This window comes from Myotis nattereri (genome assembly GCF_964212035.1).
Source record: "Myotis nattereri genome assembly, chromosome: 19".
Taxonomy (NCBI): domain Eukaryota; kingdom Metazoa; phylum Chordata; class Mammalia; order Chiroptera; family Vespertilionidae; genus Myotis; species Myotis nattereri.
The window spans coordinates 13,680,083-13,704,603 of NC_138095.1; the positions used below are offsets into that span (position 1 = coordinate 13,680,083).

At 51.8% G+C, this 24,521-nt stretch overlaps 1 protein-coding gene across 1 annotated transcript; it reads left to right on the top strand.

The window, feature by feature from the left end:
• The first annotated feature begins 310 nt into the window (after window positions 1–310).
• CDC45 (cell division cycle 45) lies at window positions 311–22,848 on the top strand. Its single transcript, XM_081113971.1, has 19 exons — window positions 311–405; window positions 541–600; window positions 1,662–1,754; window positions 3,360–3,497; window positions 4,607–4,753; window positions 5,387–5,442; window positions 6,188–6,236; window positions 6,622–6,683; window positions 7,883–7,933; window positions 9,262–9,381; window positions 10,848–10,979; window positions 11,258–11,356; window positions 11,962–12,123; window positions 14,625–14,763; window positions 14,839–14,922; window positions 16,261–16,379; window positions 18,195–18,271; window positions 21,028–21,094; window positions 22,290–22,848. The coding sequence occupies exons 1-18, from the start codon at window positions 355–357 to the stop codon at window positions 21,090–21,092; spliced, it is 1,704 nt and encodes a 567-aa protein (XP_080970097.1). The 5' UTR covers window positions 311–354; the 3' UTR covers window positions 21,093–21,094; window positions 22,290–22,848.
• Window positions 22,849–24,521: the final 1,673 nt, after the last annotated feature.

A 24,521-nucleotide genomic window follows, 5' to 3' on the forward strand; every position in this document is an offset into this window, starting at 1 on the left:
CGATGTATAAATTAAGGTGAGATGGCTTCTTTTTCCTCGAGTTCCTGTGGGAGAGTAATAGGCTTCTCTGCCCAAAGTAAAGATGTCCACCGACCGAAGCGTTTCAGGGCAAATGTGTTTTCATCCTGCTCGTCGATGACGCGTTAGGGGCGGGCCAGAATTTCCCAGCAGCGAATGGCGGAGCGCTGCAGCCGCCGCAATGTGAACGAATCATAAACGCAGAAAGGCGGGAACTAAGTAGCTATTGGTTGGCTTGTGGGCCAATTGGAAAACCCCCGATTTGGCGGGAGCCTTGATCACAGTCGGGGCTCCGAGTGTCTCTGCGCGAGCCCTGGGTGTCCGGCTACCGTGGTCATGTTCGTGTCCGATTTCCGCAAAGAGTTCTACGAGGTGGTCCAGAACCAGGTGACCCCCCCCTCCCCATTCCTTGGACCCTGAGGCCTTCTCGCGAGGAAGGGATGAAGGGGAGCGGCCGTGGGAGGACGGGAGGGGCCCGGGTTAGGGGCGCTGCGCTCAGCTCTTTCTCTCTTCCCCCGATAGAGGGTCCTTCTCTTTGTGGCTTCGGACGTGGACGCCCTGTGCGCGTGCAAGATCCTTCAGGTGCGACTGCGGACCCCGGGAGGGTGGGGCCGGGCGAGAGCTTAGGGTGCCGGGTGCGCCGGGGCGGGAGGTGGGGTAGGAGCAGGGCGGGCGGCGAGGAGCAGGGTAAGCAACCCCTTCTCCGGTGAGAGCTCAGGTTGGGGTGGGGGCTGCAGCAGCAACAACTGGAAGCTGGGAGGAGGCCTCTGGAAGTTGCTTCCCTGGCAGGATGGTATTGGGTGGGTTAGAGAAGGTTCGGGCAAAAGTCAGGGAGACCAGTTAGTATGTTTGCAATAACCTAGGCAAAATATGGTTGCATTAGAGAGACCTGTAGACCTGTAGTGGCTTTTTGGACGTGGGGTTTGAGACAGAGAAATCTGTGACAACTGAGGACATAGCGATGCCGTAAGTAATGCTGGAAATACAGGATTCCTTGGTCCAGTGGTTCTCAACCTTCCTAATGCCGCGACTCTTTAATACAGTTCCTCATGTTGTGGTGACCCCCAACCACAGAATTATTTTCGTTGCTACTTCATAACTGTAATGTTGCTACTGTTATGAGTCATGTAAATATCTGATATGCAGGATGTATTTTCATTGTTACAAATTGAACATAATTAAAGCATAGTGATTAATGACAAAAACAATATGTAGTTATATATGTGTTTTTCGATGGTCTGTGAAAGGGTCCTTCGACCCCCAAATGGGTCGCGACCCACAGGTTGAGAACTGCTGCCTTAGTCTATTATGGATGATCCTTGCTTCGGTTTTTTTATACGGTATGGCGGATGTTTACATGAGCTTTGGTCAGGCCCTTGGTTCAGAAACTACTTCTCAGAAGAACTAGAAGATCAGCTTTCCTCCCAATGTTTTCCTTTGGTAATTTTCAAAAATTTGGCAAAGTTTACAGAATCGTGTAGTGAACGCTCACATTCCCATCCCCTAGTTTTTCCCATTCATATTTTTCTAACCTTATTTTTTCACATGTCATTTGCCTCTCAACCCATCTTATTTTAAGTGCATTTCAAGGTAAATTAAAGACATTCCAGATATGATAGGCTTTGAAAATAATCTCTCTCTAGGCCCTGTTCCAGTGCGACCACGTACAATATACACTGGTTCCCGTTTCTGGGTGGCAAGAACTTGAAACTGCATTTCTTGAACATAAAGAACAGGTATGCGAGATGTATTTTGGAGTACTTAGGCTTTTTTTTACTCAATTGTAATGTCTTATTTAAGTATCAAATAGGTTGCACACTATGAAAGAGAAAAACAGGCATTACATCTGGGTGACATACCCTCAAATATGGGCAGCTTCTAACTTTGAATTTGTGTTGCAGACATTTCATTGTAAGGTGCTTGGAGTTTAGCGGTTTGTTTTAGATATGGCCTAGTTAAAATTATTTTAGATTAGACTACTATTCCCATTATCTCTCCAAGAAAATGTGTCGCAGTTTCCAATTTGGGATCCAGGAACATAATTTAAACAGTGGAAGTCAGGATTCCTCCCACCTTTGCATGGGGCTATAATGAGAGCTGGGGTAGCTGAGACCCCACTGTGAGGGGCTGGAGTAGGGAAGAGGGTCCCTGGAGTCTGGGGCCATATATAGGACAGTCTGGCAGAGGTAAATTCTCACCTGAGGCTCTTGTCATGATGGGACGGACCGCTGCCAGTTCTATATTTATAAGGAAAGGATTTTCTATAGTGACGGGATGTAATGAAAACTTAGTATTTAGGTGTCCATTAAGTATGGACTACCCAAGACTTGCTAAAATGTTTAACCTGTAGAATGCTATTAGCATGGAAAGGCAGATAAGCAGAGTAGAGTGACTGAGGTCTGAAGAGGCCCAGTTACGCCTTTAAAGTCTTGGTCTGTTCCTCATCAGCTTCTCTTTTGTTTTGTTTTTTTGTTAATCCTCACCCGAGGATATCAGAGAGATAAAAACATTGATGGGAGCCCTAGCTGTTTCGGATAGAGTGTCGGACTGTGGACTGAAGGGTCCCAGGTTCGATTCTGGTCGAGGGCACATGCCCAGTTGGGGGCGTGTAGGAGGCAGCCGATCAATGATTCTCTCTCATCATTGATGTTTCTCTCTCTCTCCCTCTCCCTTCCTCTCTGAAATCAATAAAAATATATTAAAAAAAAAAAAAGCAACACTGATGTGAGAGAGATACATCGATTGGTTACCTCCCACATGCACCCTGGGTTACCTGCACATGACCAGGGCTGGGGATTGAGCCTGCAACCGAGGTACGTGCCCTTGACCAGAATCGAACCCGGCACCCTTCAGTCTACCAGCTGATGCTCTATCCACTGAGCCAAACCAGCCAGGGCCCTCATCAACTACTTGACTCCATGTGTGAGACTCAAGCAGGCTGAGCCGCTGCATGCTCCACGGAGAAGCAGATTCAGCCACAGGGCCTACCTCACAGTGTTGTTATGGAAGTGAAATAGTACATGGAGTATCTGCAAGCACTTAGCACAGGCCAGCTGTGGGCTTATTTGGACCCCTTATTGTCAGGGCCTATTAGGGATTTAATGTATCTCAGCAGAAGGACTCAGGGGCCTAGTGCAGTGGTCAGCAAACTGCGGCCCCTTGAGTGTGGCTCTTCTCCGAAATACCACGTGTGGGCGCACATGTACAGTGCGATTGAAACTTCGTGGCCACACTCAAGGGGCCAAAGAGCCGCATGTGGCTCACGAGCCGCAGTTTGCCGACCACTGGCCTAGTGTGCCCTGTCGATGTATTTACTTCACAATGTCTCTTCTTTTTTTCAGTTCCGTTATTTTATCCTCATAAACTGTGGAGCTAACATAGACCTATTGGATATCCTTCAGCCTGATGATGACGCCATATTTTTTGTGTGTGACACCCATAGGCCAGTCAATGTCGTGAATGTGTACAATGATACCCAGGTAACTAGGCCTTTGGGCCCATGCATCTCCTGCGTTCTCCCCTCTAGCTGTCTGTTCCTTTTTTTTAAAAAAAATATATTTTATTGATTTTTTACAGAGAGGAAGGGAGAGAGATAGAGAGTTAGAAACATCGATGAGAGAGAAACATCGATCAGCTGCCTCCTGCACATCTCCCACTGGGGAGGTGCCCGCAACCCAGGTACATGCCCTTGACCAGAATCGAACCTGGGACCCTTCAGTCCGCAGGCCGACGCTCTATCCACTGAGCCAAACCGGTTTCGGCTGTCTGTTCCTTTTTATGCCAAGGACAGCATTGTACCTGGTGTCCTTAGCAAGACAAGAACCTGGTTTTGTCCATCTTTGATGAGAAACATGACACCTAACCCTTGGAGGTGCTCGGCATGCATTTGTGGGATGTGCATAACCTGAAAGGTGTAGGGATCAGAACCCTGCACTGAGCCTGCCCTCGGAGCTCAGGCCTAGCCTCATTAACTATCAAGGGGCCTCAGAGGTATCTGCCCTGCCCATCCAAGGGGTGGCATGAGGACCAGCAAGGCGGTGGGGCAAAAGGCTCTGCTGCATTTACTTTCTGAGCTCCTGAGCAGAACACGGAGCCTGGTGCAGAGCAGCCACCTAACCTTTCTCTGAGGTGATCCATTCCCACCCACGTTAGCAAAGTGTCGGCCAGGAATTCTCACGTGAAATCCGCCGGCCCGGAACTGCTTTTACGGACGGGACTTTTCCTCCCTTTGGGGTTGCACATCTTCGTGTCCTCTGTCAAAGGCCAAGTTGTGGAGAGTTTGTTTTGTTGGCTTGGTGTGTGGCCTAAGAGGGAGCTTTTTCCAAGACTTAGTGACTGTAGATAGTTTTCAAGTTTTCTTGTAATTTCTGCAGACAGTGTGGTGTAACCCTAGCACCTCACTTAATGGAAATGGAAATTTTAAAATGCCTGAGAAGTTTGGAATTCTCAATCACGTGGCTATTTGTGTGTGCAGAAAAGTTATGAGTCAACCAATTGGGAAATAAGATTCTTCAAGACACAAACATGTGGTGAATAGTTTTCTGTCAAGAGAGAGGAGAAACTTGATTGTTCTTTGTTTTAATCTTAGATCAAACTACTCATTAAACAAGATGATGACCTTGAAGTTCCCGCCTACGACGATATCTTTAGGGATGAAGAGGAGGAGGAAGAACATTCGGAAGATCAAAAGGATGACGGGTCAGAGCCTTCTGAGAAGCGCACACGGTTAGAAGAGGTGGGTTTGGGCCTCTCACCAGCCTTAGGGAACCTGTCACTCCAGGAGGTCAGAGGTGAGTCTGGAGCCTGCTGGACCCAGACATAGCTGGGAGGTAGCTGGTGTGGGCATGTACAGGAGGTAACCAATCAGTGTTTCTCTCTCACATCAATGTTTCTTTCTCTCCCTCTCATTTCCTCTCTAGAATGAAAAAAAAACACAAAAAACCCACATTCCCTCAAATGTTGATTAAAAAAGATTATTTAGAATAGTAGCTGATGCATAATAGGATGTAAGAAACATTAACTCTTATTAATCTGGTGGGGAAGCCAGTATGAGGCAGCGGTGGGTTATCCCTGATGACCTGGTGGTGGGGGTGTTGGAAAACGGAGGTAGACAGAGCGTACCCTGAGCAGGCATTGTGGAAGCAGCACTCTTGTCCTAGTGTCTTCAGGGCTGGTGGGTCAGAGGAGTCCCGGCCATCCCTCGCCTCGTCGCTTCCCTTCTGCGGGAGCAGACTGTGCTCAGGGCACAGCAATGACCCCTATTTTGGATCTGAGTCCAATGGCTTCTGTCAAATCAGAACGTTCTCGGGCTGTGGCGATAAATTCCTGGCTCATTTGCTTACTTTTGTCTTCTTTGTCCCTGTATCAGGAGATAGTAGCAGAAACCATGAAAAGGAGGGAGCGAAGAGAGTGGGAGGCCCGGAGGTGAGTGTGCACTGCAAGCAGCACCTTGCTCTGCCGTTGGGTCTGTGGCGTCTGTGTTTTTCCCTGGGAGCCGCATGCAGTTTTCTCCCTTTGAGGATAATTTGTTTAGTTTAGAGCCTTTGGCTCCTCGAGTGAGCATGTGATCCCTGCATTGGAGAACTTGGGGTCCTTTTTGTAGTCCTGGTCCCAGGAGTGACAGGAGCAGGCCCAAAGGTCTCCCAAATACATCACCAAGCATGATGGCCTCTGGTTCTTTTGTTTTTATTGTTTTCCAGATGGAGATACTTTTACTTACAGACTTTTACAATTGATTTAGATTCCAATCGTGTAAAACTTATCATAGAAATAGAAGTACTATGTACTTCATTGGCCATTCTGCTCCTTTTTGAACTGTATCTTACTTCAGTGTCGCCATGACAAGTCAGGCTGCAGTGAACAACCTTGTGCACATAGCAAGTTTGGTCTTGCTTGTTTCCTTTGCATTGTCTTGGGATAATTTCTCAGACGTGGGGTTCTGGGACTGTTCCGTTGTACATCTCCCATTGCCACAGCGGTTTGTATTTCTATCACTCCCTTCCCAGCCTCCTGCCTATACACTCCGAGAAAGGGTCAACAAGTGAAAACAGAGACTACCATGCCCTTATCTGCATTTCTTTGAGAACTGTAACATTTTAGCACCTTCCCCAAAAGTTTGCTGTTTCCTGCTGAAGACTCGCGTTTGATGTCACACTTTATTTTGTTACAGAAGAGACATCCTCTTTGACTATGAGCAGTATGAATACCATGGGACGTCAGTGAGTATGGATAGGTGGAATTCACCACAAAGTTCTGACTCGGGGGTCATTGTCCTGGAACATGAGGAGGAATGAGCATGGAGCCACAAAACTGGTCTGAATCTGAGCCCCATAATTTCCTACTGTGTGAGCTTGGGGGGGGTGGTACAGTCTCTCTGAGCCTTAAATCCTCCACTAAAGGAAGAGAACAATCATTTCAGAGGCAGTTGTTAGGATTAGCCTTGTACCCAATCCACTCACGCACTCTGGTCGGGCAGACTCACTGCAGGAGTTCAGCTGGGCCCTGAGCAGCTCAGGTCTGGGCTAGCTGTGGCCTGGCCCAGTGTGTGCCCCTCCCGTGAGCATGGCTGCCTCTGGACTTGGGCTTTCCTCCTCTTTCTTTCAGTCGGCCATGGTGATGTTCGACCTGGCGTGGATGATGTCCAAGGATATGAATGACATGCTGTGGTATGTAGCCTCTAGTCAAGGTCACTCCCATTCGTGGCTTCCTTCTAGCAGCTCTGTCCGCCCAGTGAGGGCAGGGTCTGGAGGAAGATGTCACCATGTGCACCTCCCTTGTTCCCACTGGGAGCATTGGATGCAGACCCCTTTCTGGGAACGTGCATGGCCCTGGCTTTCTTTCTAACTGTGAGGCTGTCAGGGCAGCACGTGAACTCTCAGGTGTGGAGGGAGCATGGCCAGTGTAGAGGGTCGGATGGTGGGGCTTGTGTACAGCTCCTCCCTTCCTACTCTACCGCTGAGCCTTATAGAAGGAGCGTGAGATTTGAACAAGGCAGCCCTGCTCGGCATCTTTGCAACCCTGGCATGTGACCCCTCTGCGTTTGCTTTAAGCAGGAACTCTTGGTACACTGGGGTGGAAAAGTCAGAAGGAGGTGGGTGGGGTTGGTCCCAGGGATGACACCCCAGGTGGCATTCTCTGAAGAGGTCCCGGTGAGGTGGGCGCATGCTGCACTGAGAGATGTGGTGGGTGCTCCAGTGACCCGTCTTCCACCCCCAGGGCCTCTCTTGTCTCACTTTGTGCCCAGTGCCAGCTGTGTTCAGCTGTGGCCCTGGAGGGGTGTCTTGAAGACACTGCCCGGGACCAGCAGACAGCACACACCTCGGGTCTTGGTCCCTCCTGCTGTGGGCCGGCTGAGACCCCATGGAGGTCAGTCTAGCCCAGATCTCCATGATCTCATCCACAAAAGATAAGCTTGGAGAAGGAACCTTGAAAGGTTACTACGGAGCCTAAATGCTGTTACTTTATGCCCCGTCATTTTACACAGGAAGGACAGGGAGCTGTGGACGTGACAAGGGCATATCTCAGAGAGGGGTAATGTGAGGGGCTCAGAGGTAAAGTGAGGCACCAGTGCCTGAGCACGGTGTCTGCTGCAGTCCTGCACTGGCAGGACGAGGGCGGAGAGTGGCAGGTGAGCCAGGATACAGAGAGTGGTGCCCTGCGCCCTTGTTCTTGATCTCCCTCCTTGTGTATCAAAAGTTCCTGCAGTGGTAGCGCTGAACCAGGAGCCCTGAGTCTCCCCCATCACCTCTCCACCCAGAAGAGGGACTAGCTGTCTGAGGGTGGGCCTGGGTCTGGCCATGATGGCAGGACGCTCCTGCCTGCCCCGCCCTGTGCAAGGCCTCATTGCCCTCTCCTCTTTTTCCAGGTGGGCCATCGTGGGACTAACTGACCAGTGGGTACAAGACAGGATCACTCAGTAAGGACGTACTCCCTCGGGCTGTTCACGGTCGGCCTGTGCTGGGAGGATGTACACGGCCCAGCTGCAGGCTCTGAGTTTGCATCACTGCAGAGCCCCACTGAGGAGGGGCCGGCATTGGGCCTGAGTCCTTGTCACCGAGGAAGGGCTTAGGACAGGAACTCTGTCAGAGTAGCATGTGGCCTTACGTGGATGTTTCGTCCACTCTCGGGGACCCCAGCAGGTGGAGCCAGAGGGGAGAGGAGGGAGCCCAGTCTCCCCGAGCTGGGTGCTGTTTTCGCCCTGTGCTGTAAAGGTGTGGCCCATGCACAGCGGACACAGGGCAGGAGACGGAGGTGAGGGCCCCAGGAGTCCTGCCAGGGAGGGTGGATGAGGGTTGCAGGGAAGCCTGGCATGGAATGAATCCTTTTTTGCCCCTCAGTGGGCAGACTTTGGTGCTTGCCATTGGAATCAGACAGACAAGCTGAAAGGCCACCGAATGCAGGTGCCGAGGAGGGGCAGGGTGCTGGTGCCCTCTCTCATCCCTACTCTGGTAGCCGGCAGGTGGGGACTCCAAGGGAATCAAAGGGACCTTGGCCCCAAGACGTTAACCCTTTCCCAGGGGACCCGAGTCTGTCACCTGGCACTGCCCCAGGCACAGCCTCCTTGTACAGTTTGCAAAGGTCCCCTTGCCCCTATTTTCTGCCTCCCCTATCTTTCTAAGTCTGCAGTGTGGCCGAGGGAGTGGGAGGGTCCTGAGTTTCACAGGCGCGGGGGCACTTCCTGGATCTGTCATCTGGGCCCAGCCTGCTGCCCTGCTGGTCCTCACTCCCTCTTCCCTGTGAGGTTAGCATGGGGTGTATGCAGTGCTAGGCGCCATCCCTGGCCTGTGGCTTCCCCTTATGTGAGGCCACACTATTACTGTCCTGTTCAGTGGCCCCTTTAGGTGGACCTGGACTCCGGTCTCTCTGTGCTCGGAAGCACTTCCTGTGCCTGGTCCACACCCCCTGCTGCGGATCACTGTCACCTGTGGGGTCTGTCCACTTGACCGTGGCTGGCAGGCAGGGCTGCAGCCCACTCTCAGAAGGCCTCAAATAAGTAATGGCAGGGCAGCTGATGCCCAGAGGAGAGTGCAGGGGAGGTGGGGGCCTGAGCTCCCCCCGCCAGCTCTGCTCAGCTCCTCCTGCACCCAGGCCTGCCACCCCCTTTGCCATGATTGCTTTCTAGGCAGAGGTGGTGGGCTGGCCTTTGAGCCTGTGAGGGGAAGCCCTGAGGGAGGGGGAAGCCGTGGCAGGCTGCACGTGAGGAGAGGAGGGAGCCCACCCAGGCCAGCAGTGCTTCCTTCCCAGGATGAAGTACGTGACCGACGTTGGCATCCTGCAGCGCCACGTGTCCCGGCACAACCACCGGGACGAGGACGAGGAGAATGCCCTCTCTGTGGACTGCATGCGCATCTCCTTCGAGTACGAGTATCCTTGTGGCTCAGGCCTTCGGGGTGCAGGCAGCGCCTGCCCTCAGATACTTTGTTCTGTCGTGCATTGTTGTCACCTCTGCAGACCCTAGCCCATGTCCCCTGTGTTTGGCGTGCTTGCTGGCCACAGCCCTTCAGGTTGTGCAGCTGTGGCTGCCATGTCCCCAGGCTGGGCATCAGATAAGAGGCTTTGAGAAGAGGGGTCCCCTGTGTCCCTGGGCTGGGCAAGGCACCAGGTACTAGGGACGCAGGTTCTGCCTCACCTTGTCTGTGTGGCTTTGGCTCCTAGGCACCACAGCTGTTTTAAGAAGCATCCCGTGTGTATTTAGAGCTCATTGTAGGCCTGGTGCTAAGTGTATGCAGGTTAAGGGCTTGAGGGACTGCCTGTGTAGTGGAGGCAGTTTAGTGACATTTGCAGACTCCTGTCAAGTCAGGAAAAAAGTGAACCAGCATGCGATTACATAGTCGGCGTTTCATGAGATCTTTTGGGGGTTTGATGGAGTAAGTGGCCCTGTGAGCCCAGGGCAGTAACTGAGTTCACTTTTTAGTGTGTAAAAGGTTCTTGAACTGCTGATTGGAGGAAAGGAGACGGGATGGTGGCTTGGGTCAGGCCACGGCAGTGAGTGTGAGGCATGATGGGGTAGCTGCTTAGGTGGCAGAATAATGGCAAGGACCGTGCCTTCCTTTCCCAGTGCTGAGTTGGCTGGGAATGAGTAAAACATGGATTTGGACAGGTCATGCAGAGGTGCTGGGTGCGGGGCGGCCGAATTCCTGGGAGAAGGGCCACAGTGTGCAGGAACCCACTGGGAATTGAGTCCAGACGTGACATTCAGGACCAGGGCTTGCTGGGGTGTGGGCAGAGAGGTCAGTGGCTATGGAGCTTAGCCCTCTGGAGGGGCAGCAAAGAGAACACGGCCTGCCACCTGCCCAGAGGTTGGCCTGGGGGAGGCAGGTATGTTGGCAGGAGTTGTGTTACTTCGATGCAGACAGGGCCACCCTGGCATCCTGCCTGAGACCCTCCAGTGAGAGGAGAGGCCTTGGAGTTGGGAATATCCTTGCACACAGCCTCACTATTGACCCCATGAGCAGTGAGGGGCGTATTCAGGAAGAGAGGTGAGGATGGGGCCTTTGCTGAGGGAGTCCAGGCGGCAGGGGGTGGGTGGGGTGGAGGGCAGGGTCAGGTGAAGGATGCAGGGAGTCACAAGGTTCTCTCTAACCACAGTAAAGCTCTCAGAACCCCTTCAGTTTCCCTGTCTGTCACACAGAGGTAATGTGTACACCCACAGTCTCACAAACTCTGTATATGGTTAAATTAAGCAGGAAGGACAAAGGGCTCCAGTGTACTCAGGTGTTAACTGAGTACCTGGTGAATGGAGCAGGCCATCTACTGGAGCATCAGAAGGGGGCCCTCACAGGGTGGGGGGGCCCCAGGTTACGGTGCAGCCTCCTTGACTGCAGGCCCAGCCTCCGCCTGGTGCTCTACCAGCACTGGTCCCTCCATGACAGCCTGTACAACACGTGCTACACTGCAGCCAGGTTCAAGCTCTGGTCTGTGCACGGGCAGAAGCGGCTCCAGGAGTTCCTTGCAGACATGGGGTGAGTGACCCCTTGGCCTGAAGTCCCCCAAGAGAAAAGCCCCCCCCCCCTTCATTGTGACTGATGTGGTTGTAATATTTAGCTTTGTCTATTTCTGCCATAAATTCCTCACTCTGAGTTCCCAGAATATCATCTGAAGGCCCAGGCTGAGATATCCCTTGTTTACAAACACTGGGGCCCTTGCGGGGTTCTCCCCAACCCCCCACCTTTGGTGTTTAGCATCAGCGTTCTCTATTTGAAGTCAGGTTGTGTATGACTAGTGCTTGCCACCTTTCCAGTCTCCCCCTGAAGCAGGTGAAGCAGAAGTTTCAGTCTATGGACATCTCTTTGAAGGAGAATTTGCGGGAGCTAATTGAAGAATCTGCGAATAAATTTGGGTAAACACATGTTTTTCTGTACTAAGCTTTGTTAAGGTTTCAGTTTTAACCACATTTCCTAAAATAATGTAAAAAAACAGGAATGCACAAATGAGCGTGACCTGCCGAGCCTTTCCTGAAGTTTTCAGTTCTCTCTGGGTTACAGATAGGGGCTTTGTGAAGTGCCCCAAAGGTCCAGAATCCTTAAATCCCAGGGCTGAGGTCGACCCAGTGTGTCCCTCTCTGGACACAGGGAATGTCGGGGAAGAGCCCACTGGGTCCAGACTCAGGCGAGTTCTACCAACCGCTGCCGCTCTCCAGCACTGCCCTCCTGGCATCCTGGGGTGTGGGAGAGGACCATGCACAACCTGGCCTGACAGCTAGTTATTCTGCTCCCAACCAACTGAGCAGCTCTGGACCAGGCGTTCAGTGCCCAGGTTACAGGGCTCTACATCAGGCCTTCTAACCCCCTTCATTCTCTGACCAAAAGAGCCATACTGTTGCTGGGGGCTGGAGAGGGGGGAACAACAGCACATTTTGCTGTCCTGCCTAGTGGTAAGAGCTCACCCACAACTTGATACTCCCATGTGCCCCTGCGGTGACAGCCATGCTGCGTCCTGTTGCAGGATGAAGGACATGCGTGTGCAGACTTTCAGCATTCATTTTGGCTTCAAGCATAAGTTCCTGGCCAGTGACGTGGTCTTTGCTACCATGTCACTGATGGAGAGCCCCGAGAAGGACAGTGCGGGGACAGATAACTTCATCCAGGCTCTGGACAGTCTCTCCAGGTAGTGGACATGGCTGTGGCCTCTAGCCCCTCAGGCCGTCCCCTGCCCTCAACCTCACACTGCCCAGGGAGGCAGGTGTCAGGGACCCCCGGGGTGTGGATGTGACTTTGGCCTGCAGAAACTGCTGACATGCAAATTAGAATCACATATAAGTCGTGTGTACTTACGGTTTCGTTTCTCTTGGGTATATGCCTAGGAATGAACTTGTTGGGTCATACACTGCCCTCATCCCAGGATTGATGGGTCAGTGTTAGACATTGTCTGCTGACTTCCTGCTATGACAAAAGAGCATTTTTCTCACCTTTGTGCTCCTTCCCCTCCTGTTGTTACAGTCTGCCACTATTTTTAGCTCCTTTGTAACTTCAACATACTTACATCTTGTTCTGTCACCCGTGTCTCCTGTCTCCCTTCTTTGTAAGAAAAGGATATCAGCATTCCTACTTTTCACCGCCCCCCCCCCCCCCCAATAAATCTAGGCTTTTACGTTTTCAAGGTTGAGAACACTTAATCTTGAGTGAGAGAAGAGAATGTGAGTCATCTCGTTTTTGGCTATAGGTTGATTCTGAAAGATGGAAATCAATGAACAGCGTTTCTTCACTGCGCTAGTAAGATACTTCAGAGTCGGTAATGAGCAGTGGTCACATTATGTTCTGCCCTAGCGCTTTGTTTTTCCTGGAGCTCTGATTTGCCTTTTATCACATCCAGTTTCTTCTTGGCTCTCCTTTCAGCAGGTTTTCCCCAAGTCCCCTTTGTCCGTGAGAGCCTGGGTTCTGTCTTTTCACTCCAGCCTGGACCTGCAGCTCCCGACGCCTGTTGTCCGCGGCCATCGTGGATGGCCCTTAACTGCGCCCCTGGTTTGGAGCCAACATTTCTCGGCATCCTCATCTTTTGTCTGTTTTTTTTTTTTACTCCGTTTTGCTAGAGCACAATCTCGAATAACTTTTAAAGAAAGAGCGCGTGAGGAGTATAAATGTTCTGAGTTGCACTTCTGACCATATCTCTTTCTACCCTCTTCTGACTGCTGGTTTGTCTCCTATAGAATTCTAGGTAAAAGGTAGTTCTTGTTGAAGGTGGATTCCATTGCTCCCGTCTTCCAGTAGCCATAGCCAGTGGTGCTAGTCTCAGCCATTTTGGTTTCTTTTTTTTTTTTTTAAATATATATTTTATTGATTTTTCACAGAGAGGAAGGGAGAGAGATAGAGAGTTAGAAACATCGATGAGAGAGAAACATCGATCAGCTGCCTCCTGCACATCTACTGGGGATGTGCCCGCAACCCAGGTACATGCCCTTGACCGGAATCGAACCTGGGACCTTTCAGTCCGCAGGCCGACCCTCTATCCACTGAGCCAAACCGTTTTCGGCTTTTTTTTTAATATAAATGTGTTCCCAGCTCATCTGAAGAAGCTTACAGGGTTTTTTATTCTCAGTGTTCCAGAATTTCCTAGTGATGTGTCTAGGGTGGATCTTGTTTCATGTATTCTATTGGGTTCTCAGTGAGCCCTTTCAATCCGAGGTTCTGTGTCTTTAAGCTTGAGAATGCTTTTGTGCTATTTTTTTTTTAATTGTTGAGAGTATGTGCTATTTCTTTACTATCCCCCAACACATATATGTCAATGTTTTTTATTTTCTTTCCAGACTTCCTAGAATAATGCTCTAGCTCTTATTTTTGTCTTATATTTCCATGTCTTTGTTTTGTTATTGATGTTAAGGAAGCTTTTTTTTTTATCCTCTTGTCTTGGAAAGAGAATTTTTTATTTTTTGCTATTATTTTACTTTCCACAAACACTTCCTAGTATTAAATTGTTCCTTTTTTATAGCATGCAGTTCTTGGTTTATGAATACTCTAGTTGCCCAAATCTCTCTGAAGACATTAGAGTTCATTTTCTTTTTTTCTCCAAATTATCTCATTTTCCTCTTGGGTCGTTTTTTCAGACCCCAGGTCTTTCTCAATGTCTGATGGTTCTTCACATTCAAGGGGGGGTTGGGGGGGCTGTTGAGCCCTGGGTTTTGGGCACAGCCTGCTAGCCAGAAGGCATCGCTTCATCTTGAGGGGTGGGAGTCAGTGTGACACTTGGGGAACCTTAACGTCTGGGTGCAGAGGCTTTGCTTGAGGACCTCACTTCTCCACGAGGGTTCATTTTGATGTACTCAGAGGGGAACCTTCCTTTTTGTGGCAAAAGGTAAAAACCCATTTGTCAGGTCCTCCCTGTAGCCCTTGCCCAGGGCTCTCTGATCAGAGCCCTCCAGGCGCCTTCCAAGGCCCGCTGGGCAGGGTCTTCTCCCGCTATTGGCTTTTAGTTTCCTGCCTTCTGATGCCAGCACCCCTTCCCACCTCTCCTGTCCGTCACTATGGGTTTATACAGTGTTTACTCCTTCCTTTCCCGTGAAAGGAAACTCAGGAGGGCGAGAAATCAACGGCCATCCCTACCTTCTCCCCTGACCCAGGAACCAAGCATTCTGTTTGACTCTGTGCTGAAGCCATGTGTCTGCCGTGTTACAGGGGTAACCTGGACAAGCTATACCACGGCCTGGAGCTTGCCAAGAAGCAGCTGCTAGCTACGCAGCAGACCATTGCCAGCTGCCTTTGCACCAACCTCGTCATCTCGCAGGGACCTTTCCTCTACTGCTCCCTCATGGAGGTCAGGCTGCCTCGGATACGGACGGGCACCGGCCACATCTGCTGGTGGTCCCCTCTGACTGTCTTCTCCCTGCAGGGCACTCCAGACGTCGCGCTGTTCTCCAAGCCAGCCTCCCTGAGTCTGCTCAGCAGACACCTGCTCAAGTCTTTTGTGTGTTCGGTGAGGAGCAGGGTGGGTGGGTGCCAGAGGGCAGACTTGTTGGAGCAGCGCTCAGATGGGCACTAGAAGCTGGCCTTGGGTGCCTGTGGCTATTCACCAGCTACAGGGTCTGGGCAAACCCTTCCCTTTTTCTGAGCTGTGTTTTCCTCAGCTGACCCCCAGGAACCTCCCAGTTCCCATAAGCTCTGATTTTGTCGCTGGCCATTCTGGTCACTCAGACAAATGGGGAGGGCCTCAGGGAGCATGTGGGACTAGGATTCATGTTCTGCTGTTGCAGATCAGGGAAAGATGAAGTTGGTTGGAGCAAACTTGCTTCCCAGCACAAGTTTGTTTTCTGGGCTTACTTTCCCATTGCTGTGTGTGGTTCTGTCTTCCCTATGACCTGACACCCTTCTTAGCCTTGGCCTGGGACACCCCCCCATAATTCAGCTGGCATTGGAACAGGGACCCTACCCTGATAATGTGAGCACTTTCCCAGGTGTGTTCAAGGAAAAGATTATCCCTCACATTTCAGCAATCACTCTTCTTCCAGGATGAGGGTTTACACTGGGGGCTACTTTCGACAAATGTTGAATAGACGGTTGAGATGACCTCATATCAGTCAACTGACAAATAAAATTACTTGAAAACAGTCAAGTAATAACAAAAGGTATACTAGGGACAAATTCTGAAGTTCTCTAGGCTGTGTTTAAATCTCGGCCTCTTCATTTACCAGTTGTGTGATGTGAGGTCTATTATTCGACCTGAGCCTCAGTTTCCCTCTCTGTAGAATGGGTGAGGTCCATTCATTTTTCAGATGTTTATTAAGCATCCACTGCCTGCTGGGCTCTGATGTCATAGGGTGACCATCCATAGGTTCAAGTCCCAGAACGGCCCTCACGTCTGGACAGACCAGGACAGTTGTCACCTTGGTTGTGGGATGTGGGTGTCATGGACATAGCAGTGAAGGAAACACTTGAGTCTCGGTGTTGAGGAAGCACACATGCTAGCGAGAGAGACAGACGAATAAGTACCTGCAGTGTCAGGTGGTGGCACACACTGTGGGGAAGATGAAGCAGTATGAGGGAGGGGACTTGATTGGGGAGGGCTTCCTGGAGGAGGTGGTAACTGTGTCAGGACCTAAAGGAGGTGAGGGAGGAAACAGCTAAGGGGTAGTGGGGCCTTGACCATCAGCACAGAAGGAAGCTGAAGCAGCCGATGGATGCTTGAGCATCTCTTCTGGTGACATGGAGCCCCTGAAGGCTTCTGGGGAGTTGAGCAGTGGCTCTGTCAGGTCCTGGGCACTGAATGCGGCACTCATCCTTCAACACCGTGACTGGGGATGCTTTGCCTCCACAGACGAAGAACCGGCGCTGCAAGCTGCTGCCCTTAGTGATGGCTGCCCCACTGAATGTGGAACAAGGCACAGTGACTGTGGTGGGCATCCCTCCAGAGACCGACAGCTCGGACAGAAAGAAGTGAGTCCTGTTCTACATGTCCTGGGAGCTTGCGGGGTTTGGGGGGGTGCAGGGTGTCATTAGCTCGTGAGCCCTTTGGAGTTGGGTGAGGTTTGTTCTCAAAGCCACACCAGGAAGACCCTTATCTTCGATGAGGCAAAGCTTTGAGGGCTTCAATCCACAGGTGGCAGGTTACCCCCTCTCCTGTTGGACATTCATGCTGTTTCCAACTCTGTTGTTATTATTTTTTTTAATATATTTTTTATTGACTTTTAGAGAGAGAGGAAGGGAGAGGGGGAGAGAGAGAGAAACATCGATTGCTGCCTCCTGCACACACCCTGCAACCTTTCAGTGCATGGGATGATACCCAACCAACTGAGCCACACCAGTTGAGGCCAACTCTTTGTTGTTACTAATAACTAGTGGGTTTGAGCCAGGCTCATCTTCTTGCACTTCTGCAAAGCTTTCCTCACATCTAAATGTATTTCTGGCCCTTCCCTGCATCTTCTGCACTGTGTTCTTGCCCTTCTCTTGCATCAGTGTTAGGTCTCCTCCTGGCCACTCCTTCCAGACCAGGTGTTGGCCAGCAGGCAAGGCCAAGGGCTCCCTGGCTCTCCCTGCTGCCCCTCCATGCTGTGCAAACTGGAGAACTTTTGCCTCCTAAGGGCAATCAGTGCCCTGGGTTAAGTGCTCCCCAACAAATACCATAAGGTGACCTTGGATGGATGCTGAGTGACAGCAGGTAGCAGGAAGCTGCCACCCAGCTTCCTGGCAGGGCAGCTTGGGTGGCCAAGGACCAACCAATATTTTGTGCCCCTCATTTTTCCCAACTAGCCTTTGTTGGCCTCTGCCATGGAGGACAGATCAATCCTAGCTCCACTGTTGTGAGCTTGAACCTCCTGTGTTTGCAAAGGCCATTTAGTAGGAAATTGGGTGAGACAAGGAACTTTTTTAGACAAGTGCTTCTAAGTGGCTAAGCTGCTCTCCAAAGCTTCTCCATGGGTCTCCAATTCATGATCACACAGGTTGTAGCTGGCCAGCGCTCGTGCCTGGGTTCCAGGCGACCAGCAAGCACTCCCTCATGGTGTCATCACAGTCACCTTCATTCTTCCTCCAGTCACTTTGTCATTGTACGTCATATGTGTAACCATGCTTAGTGCTAGCTCTGAGTGTGCACATTCCCCTGTGAGAGTTGCCATGGAAGTTTGAAGCACATGTCCTTCCTTTTGCCTCCACTCTGTGGTGGGCCCAAGAGCCCCTTCCTCACAACTCGTCTGCTGCCAGCCCTTAGCTGCCCCAGCCCTGAGCCCCCAGGGGGTGGGCCCATGTTCTACGCTATCTCTCTGCTGCCCTGTGCTCTCAGCAGCTCGGTACTCCTGCCTCCTGCCCTTGTTGGCCAAGTTCCCAGCTCTGCAGCCTCCTCCCAGTCCTATCCTACTGTGTGTAACCTGGTCTCATTTGAGACCCCTGTCCCAGCAGTTTTCACTGAGCCTCTGCCTCTCACCTGCTCCAGCTGCCAGCACAATGACAGGCATGAAGGAGGCTGCGGTCAGAGCCCTGAGCATGAAGCCCTGGGGGTTACAAATGGACATTCACTCCCTGAGGGCTGAGAAGGGCTCAATGGGGTACAGATGGGAAGCAGCAATGAGAGGTGCTGCCAGCCCAGTGAGTGGTGGTGAGGCCTCAGAGGGCAGTGGCCCAGGAAGGGACATGAGTCCTGATGGGAGGAACTGGCAGCTGGGAAGGAGTTTGGGCTGAATCTAGTGTGTGTCCAGAGACATGGGAAGGGTCCGTCACTATGGCAGGGCTCCCAATGTGCCTGTTATGTGTCTGCAGCTTTTTTGGGCGGGCATTTGAGAAGGCAGCGGAGGGCACCAACTCCCGGACAATGCACAACTATTTTGACTTCTCAGGTAAGAGTCCAATGTATTGGGGCCCATTCAAGGTCAGCACTGGCCTTGGAACCAGGGAAGCTGGCATCACCTGAGATACCTTGCCAGCAGCCCTCTCATCTTGCTGGAACCAGTCCTGAGCCTGGCTTCTCTAGGCAGCTCAGGGAGCTCTGGAATGCTTCAGACCGACAGGCTCCCAGGAGAAGAAACAGGTGTTGCCTAGAAACCCATAGGCCTGGCCCTTGAGATCACTTCACCAACGATCCTAGAGGACTGGCCACTCACCAGAGCCTCCAGGGCCCAGCCTCCAGGGCCCAGCCTCACCCATCATGGTCTAAACACCAGAGCCTAAGCTCTCAATCCCCAAGATGGCGAAGTAGGTACCCCTCCCATGACCACGTCAAAATTCCAACTAAACTACAGAGCAACCATCATGGAGAACTGCCTGAAGTCTCGCTGAACAGAAGTCCTATATCTAAAGATATGAAGAAGCAGCCACATGGAGACTGGTAGAAGGGGGTGGAGACAGAACGGCTGGTCCCACACCCACCTGTGGCAGTTAAAAATCAGGACTTAGATGGTATTGTGCTGAGTGAAATAATTCTGACAAAGAAAGACAAATACCATATGATTTCATGTATATGCAAAATCTAAAGAACAAAAGAAACAGCATAAACACTCATAGATACAGAGAACATTTTAAAAGTTGCCAGAGGGTATGAGGAACAGTTTGGGGGCTGGGTGAAAAAGGTGAAGGGATTAAGAATCACAAATTGGTTGTTATAAAGTAGTCCTGGGGATGTAAGTATAGCATAAAGAAAATAGTCAATGGTATTGTAATAACTGTATTGTGCCAGATGGGTACTAGATTTATTGGGGGGATCACTTCGTAAGTTATATAAATGCCTAATCACTGGGTTGTACATCTGAAACTAATTTAATATTGTATGTCAAGAAAAAACCAGCCGGGCTTGTGGTGACTGGAGGGCACCATGCCCACCATTGTGCAGGCCAGCAGCTCTTGTCTGTGTTGTGAGGGGCCCACCTGAGGTTTCCATGTGGTTTGCATGATAGCTCAGGTACTGGCCCCACCCATGTGTTGCACGAGCCCAGAGAATGGAAGAGCCGTGCCCAAGTGGTGGCTTTAGGAGAATCATACCTGTAGGCCAGCCATGGCCCCTGCACTACCCTGAAACTTCTCTAGACACCAGCATGGAACATGGCTTACATTTGGCCATATTTGCTTTTTATTCTTGCTGACAGATTTTAAAACAGATGTGTTGATATTTCACCCCTGTATTAGTCTGCCCAGGCTGCCATAACAAAGTACCACAGACTGGGGGGTTTAAACAACATAAATGTATTTCTCAACCGTTACGAAGACTAGACATCTAAGATCAAGGCATCTACAGAGTCAGTTTCTTTGAGGCCCCTCTCCTTGGCTTGTAGATTGCCATCTTCTCCCTCCGTGTCCCTGTCCAAATCTCTTATAGGAACACCAGTCAGAATGCATTAGGACCCACTATAACTGCCTTGTTTAATCACCTTTTTAAAAGCCCCATCTCCAAATATGTAGTCGCATTCTCAGGTGCTGGGGGTTAGGCCTTCAACATATGAATCTGGAAGGATATACTTCAGCCCTTAATACCCATCTCTTTTTCATTTATTTTTAAAATATGTTTTTATTGATCAGAGAAGTAGGGAGAGGGAGAGAGAGATAGAAACATCAATGATGAGAGAGAATCACTGATTGGCTGCCTCCTGCATGTCCCCTACTGGGGATCGAGCCTGCAACCCAGGCATATGCTGTTGACCGGAATCAAACCAGGACCCTTCAGTCCACAGGCCAACCAACGCTCTGTTCACTGAGCCAAACCCACCAGGGCTCACCACCTGATTTCTTAATGACAATGATCACTATGATCAGAGACCCAGCCTTCATTCCAGTTGCCTCAGTGTCTAGAGCTGGCTTCTTCATACTGGGCCCTCAGGCTGTGGCTCAGTTGGGTGGGTTCACCTCCAGCAGCAGCCCTCCAATTGCTGTTTCGTGTCTGAGAGGTGGGAGAGATTGATGCTGGCTGACCTGCAGGATGCCCTAGCTATACCTGGGGAGGATTTGTGGGCCAGGAGCTGCTTGGTTTCCCCTGTGGGTGGAGATCATGGGCAGCCCTGGCCAGTATGCCTGGGTGAGCTGAGCTTGAGGCTCCTGGAGCTGTGACTCATGGCACAGACAGCTGCAGGACCAGGCCAGGCCAGTTTGCCCTCTAATGAGGGCCCATGTGTTTGTCTGAGCCTGATGCCCTCCAGAAGTAAAGGCAATTCATATTGTGTCCCCCTTCTACAAGAGAGGACACTTAAGCTGAGGGACTGGCCAGAGCAGGACGGAAGGCTGGCTTTAGGGCCTCTCACAACCCACTGTGGGGCAGCACTCTGTCCAGCGGGGGGAAGGCCTATCTGCCCAGGACTATGGTGTTAAAAGTCATCCCTGGGTCCCCTCTGTTGCCTGTCAGTGCTGTTCCCCTGGCTGCCTGGAGGGTCCTCACCAAAAGGGCAGCTGGAGGTTTCTGAGGATTAAATACAGTGGGATGGGCAAGTATAACTTCTTAGTCCAGAATATTCCAGGCCATCAGGGAGCCAAGGCCATTTTGGAATGTACTGGAGGGTTCCAGCCCTGGGTGGTTGGAAAGAAGTTAATGTGCTGTGGCTTGTTTTTCTCACGTCTCCCTCCCGTCCCTACTCCTCCCTTCTCACAAGATGTTTTTCTTTCATTACTGCAGTAATTGAACTGAAAGCGGAGGATCGAAGCAAGTTTTTGGACGCGCTTGTTTCCCTCCTGTCCTGAGGGTGAGTGCGGGGGCAGGGTGGGAGCCCTGCCACAAAACCAGAGCTGCTAACGCCCCGCCTGACTCCTGCTGTGGTTTCCCTGCTCTCTTCCTCCTCAAACGGGGCTTCTACTTGGGTTTCAGACCATAGCGGGGCTCCTGAGGAGAACTGGGGCCAACACATTTTTCCCAAGAATGTCTGTCTCTGTGCCGGGGGCCGTGCCCACAATGGGGCATTTTGGGGAGCAAATTGCATTAAGTTCCTGAGGCCCCTTCAGAAACAGCCAGCATTTGCCCTCTTCCCAACCATACTGTGGGTTGGGCAACAGCCAGGGACACAGGCCACCTGGAGCCTTGTTGCCCCTTCAGCCTGGCTTCAGGCCCTGGGCTGGAGCCCACAGGGGCCTCTATTCAGGCTCTGAGAAAGCAAAGCTGTTGTCAGCAAAGCTGCTGTCAGCCAGTCAGCTGAGAATTATGAAATGGTGGCTGTACGAGGGCCTGCACCAGCATGTGGCTGTAACTGACGGGCTCCTCGGGAAAGGCCACAGCTGACCAGGTCAGGGGCTGCTCTGTGTCTAGTGACCACTTCTCAGCACAGGGCCCCCCATCCAGTGGATGCCCACACCTAGTCCTGCATCTCCCTGAGCCTGGGCTGGGGCTACTGTTGTGGCAGATGAGCCTGTCAAGGCTCTGACATAGGAGGGGGTCCTCATGCCGGTCCAGAGTCGCCCTGTTCCCCCGTCCATAAGCTGGAAACTAAGAGCAGATGATCCAGTCAAAGGTTACAGATAGGGCTCCCGGGCAGTGAGGCTGGCATTGAGGCAGTCCCTCTCCTGCAGTCTGCTCAGTGATATGTCCTTCCACAAAGACAGGGTGCAAGGTGGCTCAGCCAGAAAGGGTGAGGAGTAGTGTGCTGGGGGTGGCAGCGAGACACTCCAGGCAAGGGGAGGGTCACCATGGGGCTGAGGCTGGACAAGCCACTGGGTAAGATCTGCGAGTAAGAAGGTGCTGGGGGTCCGTAAGGCCTTCTGGGGTTCTCGAGCAGATAGCACCCTGGACCTGGGTAGGGGGTACAGTCAGGAGGGCGGGGTCAGTGAGTGGTGGGGGCTACTCAGAAGCAGCAGCCTGGCATGTCGGAGGAAGGCCCAGCAATGTATTATTTACTTTGGGGGAGACATAATAATTGTTTGAAATTTCTTTTTTTTTTTCTTTTTCAGAGTTGGATATCTTCAGAAATGACCTCCTTCTCCTTATTTATATTGATAAGCTTTTTATTTAGATTGTAAGTTATGGGTACAGTTTTAAATGCAGGGACAGTAGTTTTTAATGGAATAAAAGGCTTATTTTAGGTTCGGTGTGCCAACCTTTGCTCCAGTCACAGGGCAAGCACTTAGTTGTGCTCTGAGCCTTCTGTGGATGCATAGAAGCCTTGATCATGTGCCTTGGACACCCTCAGGCCCCACAGGAAATCAGCACGGGTGGGGGGTATGGGGACAGCAATGGGCAGAGGCCAATCATCTGGGTGTGTATATAGCACTGCGCCAATCACTGCCCAGCAATGCCAGCCAGAACCTGGTTGTATCCACTCCCCCACCACTTCCTCTTGGCCTTGGCAACATCTCAAGTTCACTCTCTTGACCATGTCCCTCTCGTGATCAGCCACCCCAGGACTGCCATCTCACACCTCAGCACCTATGTGTCCGCATCACCAACCCCACAGGCACACAGTGAGGCCCAAGCCAGAAGGGCTGCTGATAGAGACACGATGCCCCCAAGGTGGGTTCACCTGCGTCTGTGTCATAGAAGGTCCGAGCTAGACAGGACCTTGGTGACCTCCTAAGTCTTCAGAACAGCGAGAGTTCTCCAGGAGCCATGGGATCCCCTGGGCCCACTCTCCCAGATGTCTCTGGAGCATGATCTGGAGGCGAGGATGCTCTCTGCTCCCATCTATTCTGCTCTTTGGGAGGTCTGTCAGGTACCTCACCAGTTTTAGGGGAGGAGAGAGTTCATACAAGTGGCTGAGCTTGTCTGTGGTTACCACCTGGAGCTTGGGTGTCAGGGGGGCAAGCAGGCTGCAGGCCACCTGAGTGCAGCAGCTGGGGCCGTGGGCAGGTGGAGGCTGAGTAGTTTGAGTAGGCTCTAAGTTGTGGAGGGGAAAGCTTAGAGAGTGGCCTGAAATTGAGGCTGTGGGTGGGTGTGGCCAAGACTCAAGGCAGCTCTTAGGAAAGGGTAGTGGACACAGTGAGGTTGGCTGCAATGGGGGCCAGCTTCTCTCTCCTGACCTCTGGCAGTGGACTTTGCACCCTGCTCTTGGCATTGGTCAGGTAGCAGCAGCCTGGCTCTCCAGGGCTTGCCCTCAAGCTGCCCACCCTGGCTGTTTGCAAAAGCTGTCTGTGCAGCTGGCTTCAGAACCCCAGCTGAGACCTGAAAGAGTTGGAGAGCTATGGGTTTGTGTGGGATGCAGACTGCTCTTGGCCAAATACCCTGTAGCCAGCATTAGCTGGCCCCAGCAGCCAGGAGCAGCAGTGCAAGAACCAGAATGACAGACTCCCTCAGGAGCTGTTTTTGGTCCCTGCTGCACAGGCCATGGCAGGCTGCTGAGGTCCTTTGTACTGTGGGGCCCATCCTGCGGCAATTCATCCCATTGTTGGGAGCTCAGGCCACCAGATGTTTCAGCCTCCTGGGAAGTCCCACTCACTGGCTCTGCTGTGGCCACCCTGAGCCCATGTCTTCAGGTTCTCCCTATCAACCGCCCCCCCTCCCCAAGAGGCCTGACCAAGCCTGGGGGACTCCTTGCTACTGGACATGACACTGGCATTTCTGGACAGGGCCAGGGTTGGGGGCAGATGCCAAACCTTCCTGCTGGCCAGGCTTGGAACACCTCCTTTGCTTCTGTCCACTGCTTTCTTCTGCCCTAGTCTGGCAGAAGGTAAAAATACATCAATTTCAAGTGCCTAGAACAGGGCTGGAAGCAGTGAGCTTTCAGTTGCTGTAATATCTCTGGTTTGCTCTGCTCTTCTGGGATCCACAACCACCCCCAAGTGCCTGACCAGGGACAACATAGCTCCCAGGGATCCCACCTACAGGAGGAGGGTCAGACAGGGGGCTCCCAGCAAGTGCTGGTGGCACAAGTCTGGGATGGTCATCGGGTTGGGCACAGTGGAACAAGACTGGCAGAAGAGCCAGGATGGGCTGGAGCTGAGTCTGACACTCTCCAGGCCACTGGCCATGAGGCCTCCTCCCATGGCAACAAGCTTGTCGACCTGCAGCTAGCTCTGCCGGAGCCCACCCAGCACACATCCTGGATTCGCCCCTGCTCCCACTGCACCCAGCTGATAGGCCCAGTTGGTGTATAGATGTCTGTGGCCGTTTAATGTGACCCAGAGATAGATGAGCCTTGAGAGGGCAGGTGGAAAACACCCACCCTGTGGAGCCCAGCCTCTTCTAAA

Excerpts from the sequence above, each read along its gene's own strand:
- CDC45 (XM_081113971.1), top strand. The coding sequence starts at position 355 with ATGTTCGTGTCCGATTTCCGCAAAGAGTTCTACGAGGTGGTCCAGAAC. Across the intron at positions 10,980-11,257 it reads GAGTTCCTTGCAGACATGGG|TCTCCCCCTGAAGCAGGTGA; the intron begins GTGAGTGACCCC and ends CCACCTTTCCAG. Across the intron at positions 11,357-11,961 it reads GAATCTGCGAATAAATTTGG|GATGAAGGACATGCGTGTGC; the intron begins GTAAACACATGT and ends GTCCTGTTGCAG.